The 13,365-nt window shown below is 40.3% G+C and overlaps 1 protein-coding gene across 1 annotated transcript in view; it reads left to right on the forward strand.

Moving 5' to 3' along the window:
- ANOS1 (anosmin 1) overlaps window positions 1–13,365 on the forward strand; it is a 135,585-nt gene that overhangs the window by 11,695 nt on the left and 110,525 nt on the right. Inside the window, exon 2 of the mRNA XM_038757380.1 lies at window positions 12,862–12,909. Within this exon, the coding sequence (XP_038613308.1) occupies window positions 12,862–12,909 (48 nt within the window). The remainder of the gene's footprint in view (window positions 1–12,861; window positions 12,910–13,365) is intronic.

Consider the following 13,365-nt stretch of genomic DNA (forward strand, 5'->3'; position numbering starts at 1 on the left):
AGTGGACGGTTAAACCCCTCAGCTAACACGCCCAGACCTGTGTCAGCCATATTGGTTGCCAACTTGTACTTTCCAAGCGCTTAGTACAGTGCTCTGCACACAGTAAGCACTCAATAAATAGGATTGAATGAATGAATAAATACGATCGAATTGAATGAATGAATTGGTGCTGCTGCAGTAGGAGTATACCTCATCTGCTTGACACTTCTAGACCCAAGATGGACTATGTGGGACAGGGACTGTGTCCAACCTGATTATCTTATATCTACCCCAATGCTTAGAACAGTGCTGGACATACAGTAGATGCTTAACAACTACCATTAAAGAAAAAAGTGAGTATCTGCCCAACCTACACTCAGTCTGCAGCTGACAGAACTCCTCCTATGGCCAGCATGTTCCAGACACGAATTTTGCTACTTCATTTTGCTTTTAATTTATCCTGTCTCAATCCAGTGCTTATTTATAGCATAAACACCTGATATTTTTAGATAAATCAACCTACTTAGCTGTCCTCCCTTCCTGCTAAAGCAGGAGACTTGCTCATCTAATAAGAAACCACACCCAGTTGGGTTAGCAGTTTTAGTGGCGTGCTGCTGGCAAATCCTCTCATACTTAAATCTATTCCAGATTTTGAAAGTCCAGATGTGTATGGGAGTTTTAAGTTTTTGAAACGGGGATTTCTTCTATTTTGATTACAGTTATTGCTTGTTGAAGTAAGCTTAACATCTCGGACTTTAAGGCTTATCTAGAGCTAGAAGGATTAGCTTTCTGAACATGAAAAAAATAGGTATAGCCAAGTAATTTAATATGAATTTCCATGTGTATGTGCCCATGAAGTAATGGTCATTTAGATCAAAGAAAATACAGTTGAAAGAAGTGTGCTATTCCTTGTAAAATTTTGTGGATGGAGTGCTATATGGTATAAAGCGATGCACATGTTAATAGGGAATGTCATTCCAAGCAAGCCCCAAATCAAGATTTAATGTGTTAGATTGGCCCAGCGTATAAACACTAAACCACCATCTCCTTTCCTTTAAGACCTAGAGCATGGATGTCTTTATCTCATTGGCTTAAATGACAGCCCCTGTCAAAAGTAAAAACCTTGGAATTTTAGCGTAAAGGGTATTTACCCAGTTTTTACCCTATCTTATTTGACTAGCTCTTTCTATTTGGAAAGTCAGGGAAGTTTTTCATTTAGATTTTTGTTTTTAATTGAACTTTGTGAAGACCTTAAAAAAGCAAAAAATATGTTTTGTAAAGCAATTAAGACAGCAAAATACTTTTGCTTTTGTGCCGCAGAAGCAGTTGGAACAGTACTGTTACCAAATATGTCTTTGATAGTCTGGTTTAATGCTTTATACCTATAATTGAGCTGCGTTAAGATTTGATCACAGATTCATTTCTAAGGTTTCAATTGAGTCTTAGTGGTGTTCCTTCAATCAGGGTTCTAAATAGTGGTAGGCATTTTCGACAGAAAAGAGCCAATCAATAGGTATACGATTAGGAAATTTGGCTTGATTTCCCTGGATACTGAATGTTTATACTTTTGTAGTTAGTACGTTTTCTGGCACTTAAGGGTTACTTTGGGAGCCTCTGATTATCCATCAATGGAAGAGCTTTCTTCAGATTATATCTCTAGTTCCATAGTGAATTTGCTATGCTTTCTCAGGTGATTTTCCTATTTTACAGTGTTGCATTTTTAATATTCTGTTTGGTTTAAAGGGAAGGTCATTTTTGGAGTAGAACTTTTATGAGCCAGTTGGCAGTAGAGACAAAATGCTCTCTTTTTTTAAATTAATTTATTCAGAACCTCATGATGAATCACAGGAAATCATGTCTGAGGAAATGAATACTGGGTGAATCTACAGTGTGTAGCACCTTTTGACAACTAGAAGAAGCAGTTAAGAATTTTGTTGTCTTTGATTTAAAACAACTCACCTCAAAAGAAATGATCCATAATTTATTCACATTGACCTGAGTTTAAATCATGGTTTTGTGGAGATGGCATGCTGTTTTCTGCATCCATTTTTCCTTTGCAGTGTTTCAGAGAGAGGATGCTTTTTCAGGAACACCTTGAAAAGTTTAGGAATTTGATGGCATCAAATGGCAGGCAGTTGCATACACATTACTTTTCAGCACCGAAAAGAAGAGTTCCACATTTGTAAGCCTAAATTGGATATATTAACAGAAATTTATTAACATGTAGGAGCAGAGAGATAATCTTCCCATAATAGTCTACATGGTTAAGATTTTATTTTGAGCTTTCTGTCCAGTTTTGGACTCCACAACTCAAGAAATGTAAATAAGTTGGAGAAGGCCAAGGCAAGCAATGAAAATGATTAAAGGGTTGGAAAATAAAGGCAAGTCTGTGAGAGATGTGAATGGTTATTATATAGATGATGCTGACCAGCTGCTTTCAAATGTTGCTGAGAACCAAACAAGAAATGGGCTTAAATTAGAAAGACGTTGTAACTGGATGGAAGAAGTCCTTGGTAGGGAAGTCTGGGAAACAGTAGAATAGGCTTTCAGAGGAGATGGAGATTTTTCACTGCTTCGGGTATCTTTTAGCTTTTCGTAGATCCATTCTCACTGCTTAGTTTGCCCACAATCCTGTTTGGGGGGTCAGGATTCCAGTAGATGTCTTTGTGGCCCCTTTTCACCTAGATACACTAATTAATCAATCGGTGCTATTTTTTGAGTGCTTTTTGTTAAGCACTTACTATGTGACAGGCAGTGTTCTAAGTGCAGGGGTAGGTACAACCTGATCAAGATGGACTTGGTTCATGTCCTATATGGGCTCACGGTCTTAGTCCCCTTTTTAGTCATTCATTCATTCATTCAATTGTATTTATTGAGCGCCTACTGTGTGCAGAGCACTGTACTAAGTGCTTAGGAAGCACAAGTCGGCAACATATAGAGACGGTCCTACCTTTTACAGATTAGGCAGAGCGTTCAAGTGTTGTCTTTTTGAAATACTGTAATGGATGAATAAACGTTGAAAACAACATAACGTTTCCACAAAACTAACACTGTCACAATTGAGTGACTTGCTCAAGTTCACTCAGTAGACAAGTGGCAGAGTTAGGATTAGAACCCGGGTCCTCTGACTCCCAGTTCTGTGCTCTTTCCACTGCATCCCAGTTATTTATTGAGCACAGTGAGCACTTTCTGTGTACAGAGCACTCAACTAAGTGCTAGGGAAACTGTAATATGATACAGTTGGCAGGCATGATCCCTGCCCACAAAGAGCTTACAGTCTACACTGGGAGAAAGGTATCAAAATAGATGAAGGGTAAGGGAAATAGTAGCAGAGTATAAGAATACATACATAAGTCCTGTGGGGCTGGAGTGAGTATAAAAGTACTTAAGAGGTACACAGCTAAGTGCAAGCGCTTAGTACAGTGCTCTGCACACAGTAAGCACTCATTAAATACTTCCCAAGCGCTTAGTACAGTGCTCTGCACACAGTAAGCACTCATTAAATACTTCCCAAGCGCTTAGTACAGTGCTCTGCACACAGCACTCAAATACGATTGAATGAATTAAATACATAGTTGATGTAGAGGGAAGGTTGGTTAGGGGAAATAAAGGGCTTATTCTGGGAAGGCCTCTTGGAGGAGATGTAATTTTAGGAGGGTTTTTAAGGTAGGAAGAATGGTGAACTGTCGGATATGAAGAGGGAGGGAGTCTCAGGCCAGGGGGAGACTGTGGGCAAGGGGGCAGTGGCAGGATAGGCGAGATGGAGGTACAGAGCGTAGACTGGTGTTGGAGGAGCAAATGTGCAGATTGGGTTATAGTAAGGTCAGTCAGGTTAAGTGGGAGGGATCTGATTATCTGATCGAGAGTTTTAAAGCTGTTGGTAGGAGTTTCTGCTTGATGTAGAGGTGGATGGGCAACCACTAGATATTCTTGAGAAATGGGGAAAGGACTGAATGGCTTTTCAGAAAAAGAATCCTAGGCAACAGTGGAATAATAATAATAATAATGATGATGGCATTTATTAAGTGCTTACTATGTGCGAAGCACTGTCATCATCATCATCAATCGTATTTATTGAGCACTTACTATGTGCAGAGCACTGTACTAAGCACTTGGGAAGTACAAATTGGCAACGTATAGAGACAGTCCCTACCCAACAGTGGGCTCACAGTCTAAAAGGGGGAGACAGAGAACAAAACCAAAGCCCATGCTCTTTCCACTGAGCCACGCTGCTTCTCATGGAATATGGACCTGAGGGGGAGACGCTGGAGAAAGTCAGTGAGGAAGCTGATTGGGTTGAATGAGAGAGATGAGGATAATGCCAAGGTTATGGGCTTGTGAGATAGCGAGGTTGGTGGTGCTGTCTACAATGATAGAAAAGTCAGAGGGAGACAGGGTTTGGGTAGCAAGATGAGGAGTTCTATTTTGCATTGTTCTGATTGAGGTGTTGGCGGGCTATCCAAGTGTGGGATCCAGTGATCTTCTATCTGCTCCAGCACTTAGTACGGTTTTTGGCACAGTGTAAGAACTTACACTGTGGAGTCAGAGGTCATGGGTTCAAATCCCAGCTCCGCCAATTGTCAGCTGTGTGACTTAGGGCAAGTCACAACTTCTCTGTGCCTCGGTTACCTCATCTGTAAAATGGGGATTAAGACTGTTAGCCCCCTGTGGGACAACCTGATCACCTTGTAACCTCCCCAGCGCTTAGAACAGTGCTTTGCACATAGTAAGCGCTTAAGAAATGCCATCATTATTATTATTATTAGAGGTGTCCAGAAGGCAAGAGTAAATATGAGATTGCAGAGAAGGAGATGTACGTCATCATCATCATCAGTGGTATTTATTGAGTGCTTACTATGTACAGGGCACCTTTCTAAGCACTTGGGAGCTCAGTAATACAACAGCGTTGGTAGACATGTAGCCTGCTTACAACATCTACCGCCATAGGATGCTCATGACTTAAGTTCTTAGAATTTATGTTTCTTCTGACCTTTTTATCTCTTTTACTAATGGCTAGACTCACTGTACTATTTCCCCTATGTGCAATCTACTCTAATGTGCCTCTCTCCCTATAGACTGTAAGCCCCTTATGGGCAGGGATCACGTTTACCAACCAACTGTGTTGTATTTTACTTTTCCAAAGTACAAAGGTGTGCACACACTAAATGCCACTGTTTGACTGAGCAGATATTCATTTTTAGACATTTCAGCAGCTCATCCAATTTTCTGGATTTATTTCCAAGCATTCTGCCTGGCACATTTGTTGCCAGCTTGGTGTGTAAATGTCCCCACAAGTACCTCCCAAGACAAAGAACAAAGCTGCCAGTGATTACCCATCATCAATAATTTGCTCTAGTTGTAAGCTTGTTTTGCCTTATAAACTCTTGGTGGAGTTACTGTAAGCTCTGCATTGAAGTTTTCTGTGATTTATTTGATACATCATCATTCTGTTTCACATTCTTTTCTTAGACACAGAGGCTATAACTTGTTGATAGCTCCACACATAGCAACTCTGAAATGAAGCGTGTTGAAGATGCCTTAACCTTTGTTTTTTGGGGGTTTTTTTGGTTTTCTTTCGTGTTCTGATTTCCAAAGTTGCCACTGTGAATTAATAGACCAAATGGTCATTGAATCGGATGGAATAAGCTTACCTAATAAAATAGACAAAAAAGATTGAACATTTATTAATGGAAGGTGTCTCCCAACACTTATATTGCACTATCCCAAGCACTTAGTACAGCACACTGCACACCAAGTATTCAATAAATATCATTGATTCCAGATTTCTGTGTCCCAATTTGCTTAGGTTGCTAATGTAGACCTAGGTAATGATCCTCAGCGGATTGCTGCGACTGCTATATAGCTACTATTTTTTGCCGCTTCAGAATGTCTGGGAGCCATCCATGCAGTCATGCCTCCACTCCTGGTGATTTGGGGAGATTTTAAGAGAGGAGAAATGTATTGGCTCTTTAGAAAGCAGAATCCATGTTTGCCTCCTGTATCAGATTTTGGTCTAACCACATCTACACCCACTCAGTCTTTAGGGTGCTTTACATGTACAAGGGCTGGTTAAACCCCTGACAGCTACTTATAAATCACCTCTACTCATCTTCCCACCTGCCATGTTGGTGAATAGCAGCTATTGTTCTTGTCCAAGCCCAATTTTGGGAAACAAAGGCAGTCAACTAAGATGTACCAAAGAACTAAAGTAGGAAACAGTTATTTAGTTTGTAAGAATTTGCATCATCCACTCCAGCAACAAAATGTTTCCAGATTGAATTACTTCAGAAGCTGAAACACCATTGACACATTAATGAATATGTAACAATTTCCTTTGGGTTTTTGCCTTCTGGGCTTCTCTGTCAAAAGGTTTTACAGATCCCTTACTGTAATCCTGAACCTTCTCTGGGCAGTGCCTCCATAGTTTTGCAATGAGACTTGGACCGGAGGTTAGATTCTGAATTTATTTTGCAAAAAGAAAAACATGATTTTATGGTTTAATTTTAAAATACTGTGTTTTTTAAATTTTCAACTGTTGCAGCTTTTTTGGAGTATTTAGCCTGTTAGTATCCAAACGGTAATAGTAATAATAATTATGGTACTTGTTAAGCGCTTACTATGTGCCACACATTGTTCTAAACACTGGGGTAGATACAAAGTAATCGGGTTAGATACAGTCCCTGTCCCACATTGGACTCACTCTTAATCCCCATTTTTTACAGATGAGGTAACTGAGGTACAGAGAGGTACCTTAGGTTGCCCAAGGTCACACAGCAGATGTGGCAGAGCCAGATGTTATTGATTTTATCAGTGGTATTTATTGAGCTCTTACCGTGTGCAGAGCACTGTACTAAGAGCTTGGAGAGTACAATACAACAGAGTTAGTAGTCACATTCCCTGCCCACAGTGAGCTACAGCTTATATTAAGATAACACCTGGAAAGCATGCTAAAGTCCACTTCAGACAAAACCTCAATTCTGCTTGCAGTTGCATTTGCAGGTTTTAGGGTTCCAAGCATATAATTTGAACAACCATATTTTAGCAGAGAAGCTACTGTGGGACTTAGCTTGGTCTTAACATTGCATTTTGGGGATGGAATGGGTATAGGTCCCTCCTGTTACACGTATTTTAGAGTGTGACTGTTGCTGTGGTTGGAGGTGTTGCTACCAATACGTTTATTTTGAGCATTTATGGGTCTGTTCCAGGTGCGAGAGTGTTTGTGTCGTGTACATGGAAAGAAAACAAGTTGGAGATACGTGAGCTGATTTGAGGAGTTAAGTCATGCATTGTTAGCATTTTTCAGTAGGCTTGTAAATGTGACAGACTATCACTTTTGGAAATGGCTTTGAGGTCTAGCACATTTGAATTCCAGGATCGAAAACATTGAGCCCAAGTGCTTTCCTTGCTCTTATATTTAATGGCAGAAGAACAAGATGGAATGGAAAACCTTTTCCTCTCATTTAAGATTCAGTATATGGGGATTAAGACTGTGAGCCCCACGTGGGACAATCTGATTACCTTGTATCCCCCCAGCGCTTAGAACAGTGCTTTGCACATAGTAAGCGCTTAACAAATACCAAAATTATTATTATTATTCTGGTGAATTTGACCTGGAGTTGGGGAACGACTGTGGCTATGGAAGTCAAAATCCTTCTCTAGCTAATTCTGCCTCGACATCAAAAGTTGTTAAATGCCCCTTTAGCGTTGTGATTGCTCTCATAATAGGTATGAGGGTAATGAAACTTTACCCCTTAATATTTTCCTTCATCTAGCATTCATTTAAAATATTTCTGGCACCAGGGCTATAAAACACTGCTAATCCCTTACAACAGTTTCACACATGAGAATCAACAATGTACTTCCTATGGAGCCTTTTACATTTCATAGTTTCTTCTGGGTTATTAGAGTTGTTTTATGAAGAGCCGATACCACTTTGAAAAAAAAAATGACCCCATCTCTCTTTCTTTTGACCAAGATCCAAAATGAGGACAGGTTTTCATTTTTATTCATTTTGTACAAGTGAATTTCTTATTGTGCCCATCTTGTTCTGGGTATGTGAAGAAAAATACTGTTCTGAGGTACATATTATTCTATGTAGGACTTTTTAGTGAGATCTGTCCTTAAATTTTTTTTGTCATTGATAGAGCTGACTGCTCTTCTGAGTTTTTAGTATGGAGAACCCATACTGAAGCTTGAACATGGTGAATTTGGATCAGACTCAAGGAAATATTTCTTTAATCAGTAGTATATATTGAGCTCTTATTGTGTGGAGAGCACTGTCCTAAGCACTTGGGAAAGTAAAATACCACGAGGAATTTGCAGACTAGAGAATTTCTTGGAATTTATGATGGCAGGACATTGTGAAGATGTACATTCAAGGGGGTTTAGGCAAATTTTTGGAGAGATGTAGAATAAATTACTAAAAGGAAAATTGATGGATGGAGAGGTAAAACTTGAGGGTGCTCCTTTCCAGACCCTAAGGCTAGAGCCAGATCTAGCATAAGAACCAAGGTCTCCTGACTCCAAGTCCCATGCTTATTCCCATAAGGCAACACATTGACATCACAGTGGTTGAAATGAAAAGTGGTGGAAACAGAGAGATTCTAGAGAAGCAGCATGGTTCAGTGGAAAGAGCACAGGCTTGGGAGTCAGAGCGTGGGTTGTAATCCTGCCTCCTCCACTTGTCAGCTGTGTGACTTTGGGCAAGTCACTTCACTTCTCTGTGCCTCAGTTGCCTCATCTGGAAAATGGGGATTAAAACTGTGACCCCCATGTGGAACAACCTGATTACCTTGTAACCCTCCCCCCACCCAGTGCTTAGAACAATGCTTGGCACATAGTAAGCGCTTAACAAATGCCGTTATTATTATTATTATCGAAAGTCATGAAGTGGTGGATTGGTGAGTCATATTACTGTCTCATGACTGATATCTCCCCCCCTCTAGACTGTAAGGTTGTTGTGGGCAGGAAACATAGCTGCCAACTCTGTTATATTGTACTCTCCCAAGCCCTTTGTACAGTGTTCCACGCATAGTAAGCGCTCAATAAACATCATTGATTGGTCGATTTGATCTAATGTGATCAAGGAAATGCAGGAAGTTCACTTTATGTAGCTACAAAAATCTAGCTATCTGATCCTATCTGAAAGTCACAACAGAATTTCTATTGGCAAAATCCTTTTCTGGGCCATGTACAAATTGACTCTCTACCTCCCTTGACATTGAGCTAGGACAGGAATTTACTGCAAAGTATGATATTTTGTGTTTTGTTGTCAATTGTTTAGCCTGTGAGGGTGGCTGTAATCCCAGTGATTTAAGAACTTCCCTGAGGCAGCGTGTTGAAATGTACAAGATTCTTGTACTTTTCCATTGCTCACCTGCTCTAAAGAGCATTGCATGTACACAGAACAAATGATTGGGGCAATGTATAAACACACCTGGATCAAAGAAAACAACTGCCTTTAATTATAGATTTATCCACTTCATTAATGTCACAGGGTATTTCTTTTTGATGCTCTTGAGAGTTTAGAAGTCATAACACTTTATTTAATAATGGCAAAATGCCCTTGCTGAATCAAATTTTATAATAAATGGTTTTCTTCTTGTTCTTCTAAACTTATAAAAAATTTACTTTGACCGTATAGCCGTCAGAATACATTGAGCTATCTAATGTATCATCCAGAAGATGATACATGTTGCTCTTAATGATTCATTGAAAACTTAAGGCAGATATAATATGGTAGTTCACATGTATTAGAACTTGTGATTTAATGCCTTCAACTCAATTATATAATGCTAATTCAATATGTAGGCATTTTAACCGTCATTTTGTGAGTTTAAGAGTTATTTAGCTTTGTGTCTTGATAGATAAAGGAATTACTGAAAATTTCGTCTTCGGGTTTTGATCCATGTTTAGACTTCAGGCTTATTTGCCTTCTTACCACGTTTGGATTTCAGCCTAAACATTCCAACTGCGGTAACAAATGTTTTAAGAAAGCAAGAAATGGTAAGATCACTGCAGTGGATTCAACCTGAATACAGATATGCTCAGGATGTTAATGAAGTAATTGCATGCCATTCCCTCTTTTGGGAACAAATAAAGTTATTGCTTTGGACCATCCCTCTCCATCTGATTAAATAGAACAAGCCACAGTTTAAACAATAAAGACAAACAATACTGAACCCAGCCCAACTGCCCCGGGAATAACATTGCCAAATTTGTTTTGTGTTTTCCCTTTCTAAAGAATTGCATGTTTTGGGTCCCAAAATTGCATGTTCTGAGTCTCTTCAACTCTTCAAATACCTTCAATGATTGCCCATATCCTTCCAAATCAAACAAAAACTTCTTATCGTTGGCGTCAAAGCTCTCCATCATCTTTCTCTTTATTGCAAATTGACTCCTTTCACCCTACTTACACTCTCTCTTCTTCTCCCAAGTTCATTGTCTACCTGTATCCTGCTCATAAATCAGTCAGTCATATTTACTGAGGGTTTACTCTGTGCAAAGCACTATAAAAAGTGCTTGGGAGAGTACAGTAAAATTAGTAACCACTCTTCCTGCCTTCAAGAATGTTCTAATTTAGCAGAATTGACAGTCTAGCCATAGCGTCACTAACCTCCTACCCCTTGATTATACTCTTCCCCCTCAGCCTGAAACTTCTCCTCCCGCCCCAAATCTACCAGACCTCAGCCCTTCCCATCCTTAAACCCCCTCCTAAAACACATTTCCTCTAGTTAGCCTTCCCTGATTAATTCATATCAACGCAACAGCTACACCTAGCATTTGTATCATTTATACTTTTCATCAGCATATTTATATTTGTGTTCAATTTATTATGATTTCACTACTTTAGAACTGCTTCTATATCATCCCCCCATTAGAGTGAAGCTCTCTGTGTACGGGAAATGTTTTATGTTTCTGTTGTACTTTTTCAAATGCTCAGTACCAGGCATTGTCCTCAAAATGCCAATATTATGACTACTGGAGTTGTAACTGTAAACAAGCCTGAATGCTGCTTACAAGTTGAGATTATTTGACCATCCAAGGCCATTGGCACAAGTGAAAACAGTGGCAGAAACCCATATAGGTACAGAGCTAAGGTCAGGACTTAGTTTAGGGGCTGACTGGCTAGAGGCAGGAATTTTGATTCAGGGCAGAATTTGGATTCTTGGAAAAGCAGAACTCTGCACTTTCAGGCCAGTGTAGGATATAAACCATTCATTCTGTAGTACTTTTTTTCCTAATAGTATTTACTATGTGCCAGGCACTGTACTAAGCTCTGGGGTGGATACGAGCTAAATTAAGTTGGGCACAGTCCTGTTCTACCTGGGGCTCACAGTCTTTACCCCCATTTTAGAGATAAGGAAACTGAGGCCTGGAGAAATGAAGTGACTTGCACAGCGAACAAGTGGCAGAGCTGGGATTAGAACCCCGGTCCTTCTGATTCCCAGGTCCGTGCTCCATCCATTAAGCCACACTGCTTCTGATTGAGTGCTTACTGAGTACCTCCCTATTGGGTGAAGAGCATGGTGGCAGGCACTTTGGAGACTCCATTGAAAGAAAAAGACAAGATCTGTCTCCTTAAGGCGTGCTACTGGAGAAGCAGCATGACCTTGTGGAAAGAGCAAGGACTCAGGATTCAGAGGACCTGTGTTCAAATTCCGACTGTCCTTTGCCTGTTATGTGACCATGGGCAAGCCACTTGGCTTCTTTGTGCTTTAGTTTTCTCTTCTCTAAAATGGGCAGTTCAGTACCAGTTCTCCCTTGTTCTTAGACTTTCAGACCCTTGCAGGACAGGGACTTTGTCCAATATGTTGATATCATATCAACCCCAGTGCTTAGTACAATGCTTGGTACAGAGTAAGCACTTAAGAAACACCACAATTATTAAAGAATCTACAATCTAAAGGGAGGGAGAATCGCCTAAAGGAAAGAGTATGGATGTAGAATTGGGAATCTTATGAGGCCTAGAGCCAGATCTGTCCCATGACCTGCTGCGTGACCGTGGGCAAGTTACTAAACCTTTCTAGAACTTAATCTCCTCATCTGAAAATTGGGAATGATGATAATATTTGCTTCTTCCTACCCCACAGAAGCACTGGAAGAATCAAATGTGAAATGCAAGCTCCTTGAATTTGCAGTGCATAGCGTTTTTACTTTTCCAGAGTATTAAACTGTAAGCTCATTGTAGGCCGGGAACTTGTCTGCCAACTCTGTTGTGTTGTAATCTCCCATGCACCTAGCACACAGTAAACGCTCAACAAATACCAATGATGATGATTTTAGTAAAATGCTTTGTTGCTGTTTGGTCAAAGATGGGTTGGAGATGAGTGAGTAGTTGTCCTTAGTGTTCATGCCTGATTCAGTGATTCCTGAGGATTGGGTGACAGGTTTGACCTGGGCACAAAAAGGGATAGAAGACCCTTTTAGGGACAGATCTTGGCACCCAGAGGGTAGTCAAAAATAGATTGAAGAGTTTGTCTCAGCTTGCACTTTTTTTGTTGTTTTTGTTTGCCTCAGGAAGGGTGAACGGTCCCTTGGCCAATGGTGGAGTCCAGCCATGTGGGGAGCTGAGTGTGTCTTTGAGCGGATTTTGACTCAAATTGAAGTTTCACACAGGAAACTTCCCCAGACACCTGGACCAAGGAAGGGCAGATGCTCACTCGTTCTAAAGGAGGAACTCACTCTCCCTCTTTCACAACTGACAGTTCGGCCTTTGGTCACCTCAACACCAAACCTCATGTTTTCTCTACACTTCAGAGAAAATTGCGGACCTCAGATTGGGAAAGTTACTTCATGTCTGTGTGGTGCTTTGGATCCTTTGTAGTGAGATAATGTTAAAGCAGTATTTTAAATACATGCATTTTTCTCATTCTTTTGCAGAACAATGGTTCCCTGGTTTGGTGCCAGAATCACAAACAGTGTTCAAAGGTATGTTCCTTTCTGACTCATGACCTATTCTCACTGCCCAGAAAATATGCCTCTGTCAAGTGCTGCTCTTTTCTCTACCTCCCCGACACCATTTTTTAAATCTTACTATATTCTAATTTGTTTTTCTTCTATATGTACTATGCATGAAAACCTTGGAACTAAAAACTTCAATCGGCAAATGTATTCACATGTCCCCATATATGGTTTTTTGATATTCCTTTCAGTTGGAATGTGAGATTTTACAGGCTTAGGGGTATGAAGAACCTGGGTTCTAGTCCTGGCTTCACCCCATGCCAGTGTGTGACCTTGGGGAAGTCACTTTACTTCTCTGGGCCTCAGTTGCCACATCTGTGAAATGGGGATTAAGACTCTGAACCCCATGTGGGACGTGGACCATGTCCAACCCGATTAGTTTGTTTCTGCCCCAGCATTTAGAACAGTGCTTGACACATAGTA

This window comes from Tachyglossus aculeatus, chromosome 15 (genome assembly GCF_015852505.1).
Source record: "Tachyglossus aculeatus isolate mTacAcu1 chromosome 15, mTacAcu1.pri, whole genome shotgun sequence".
NCBI lineage: Eukaryota > Metazoa > Chordata > Mammalia > Monotremata > Tachyglossidae > Tachyglossus > Tachyglossus aculeatus.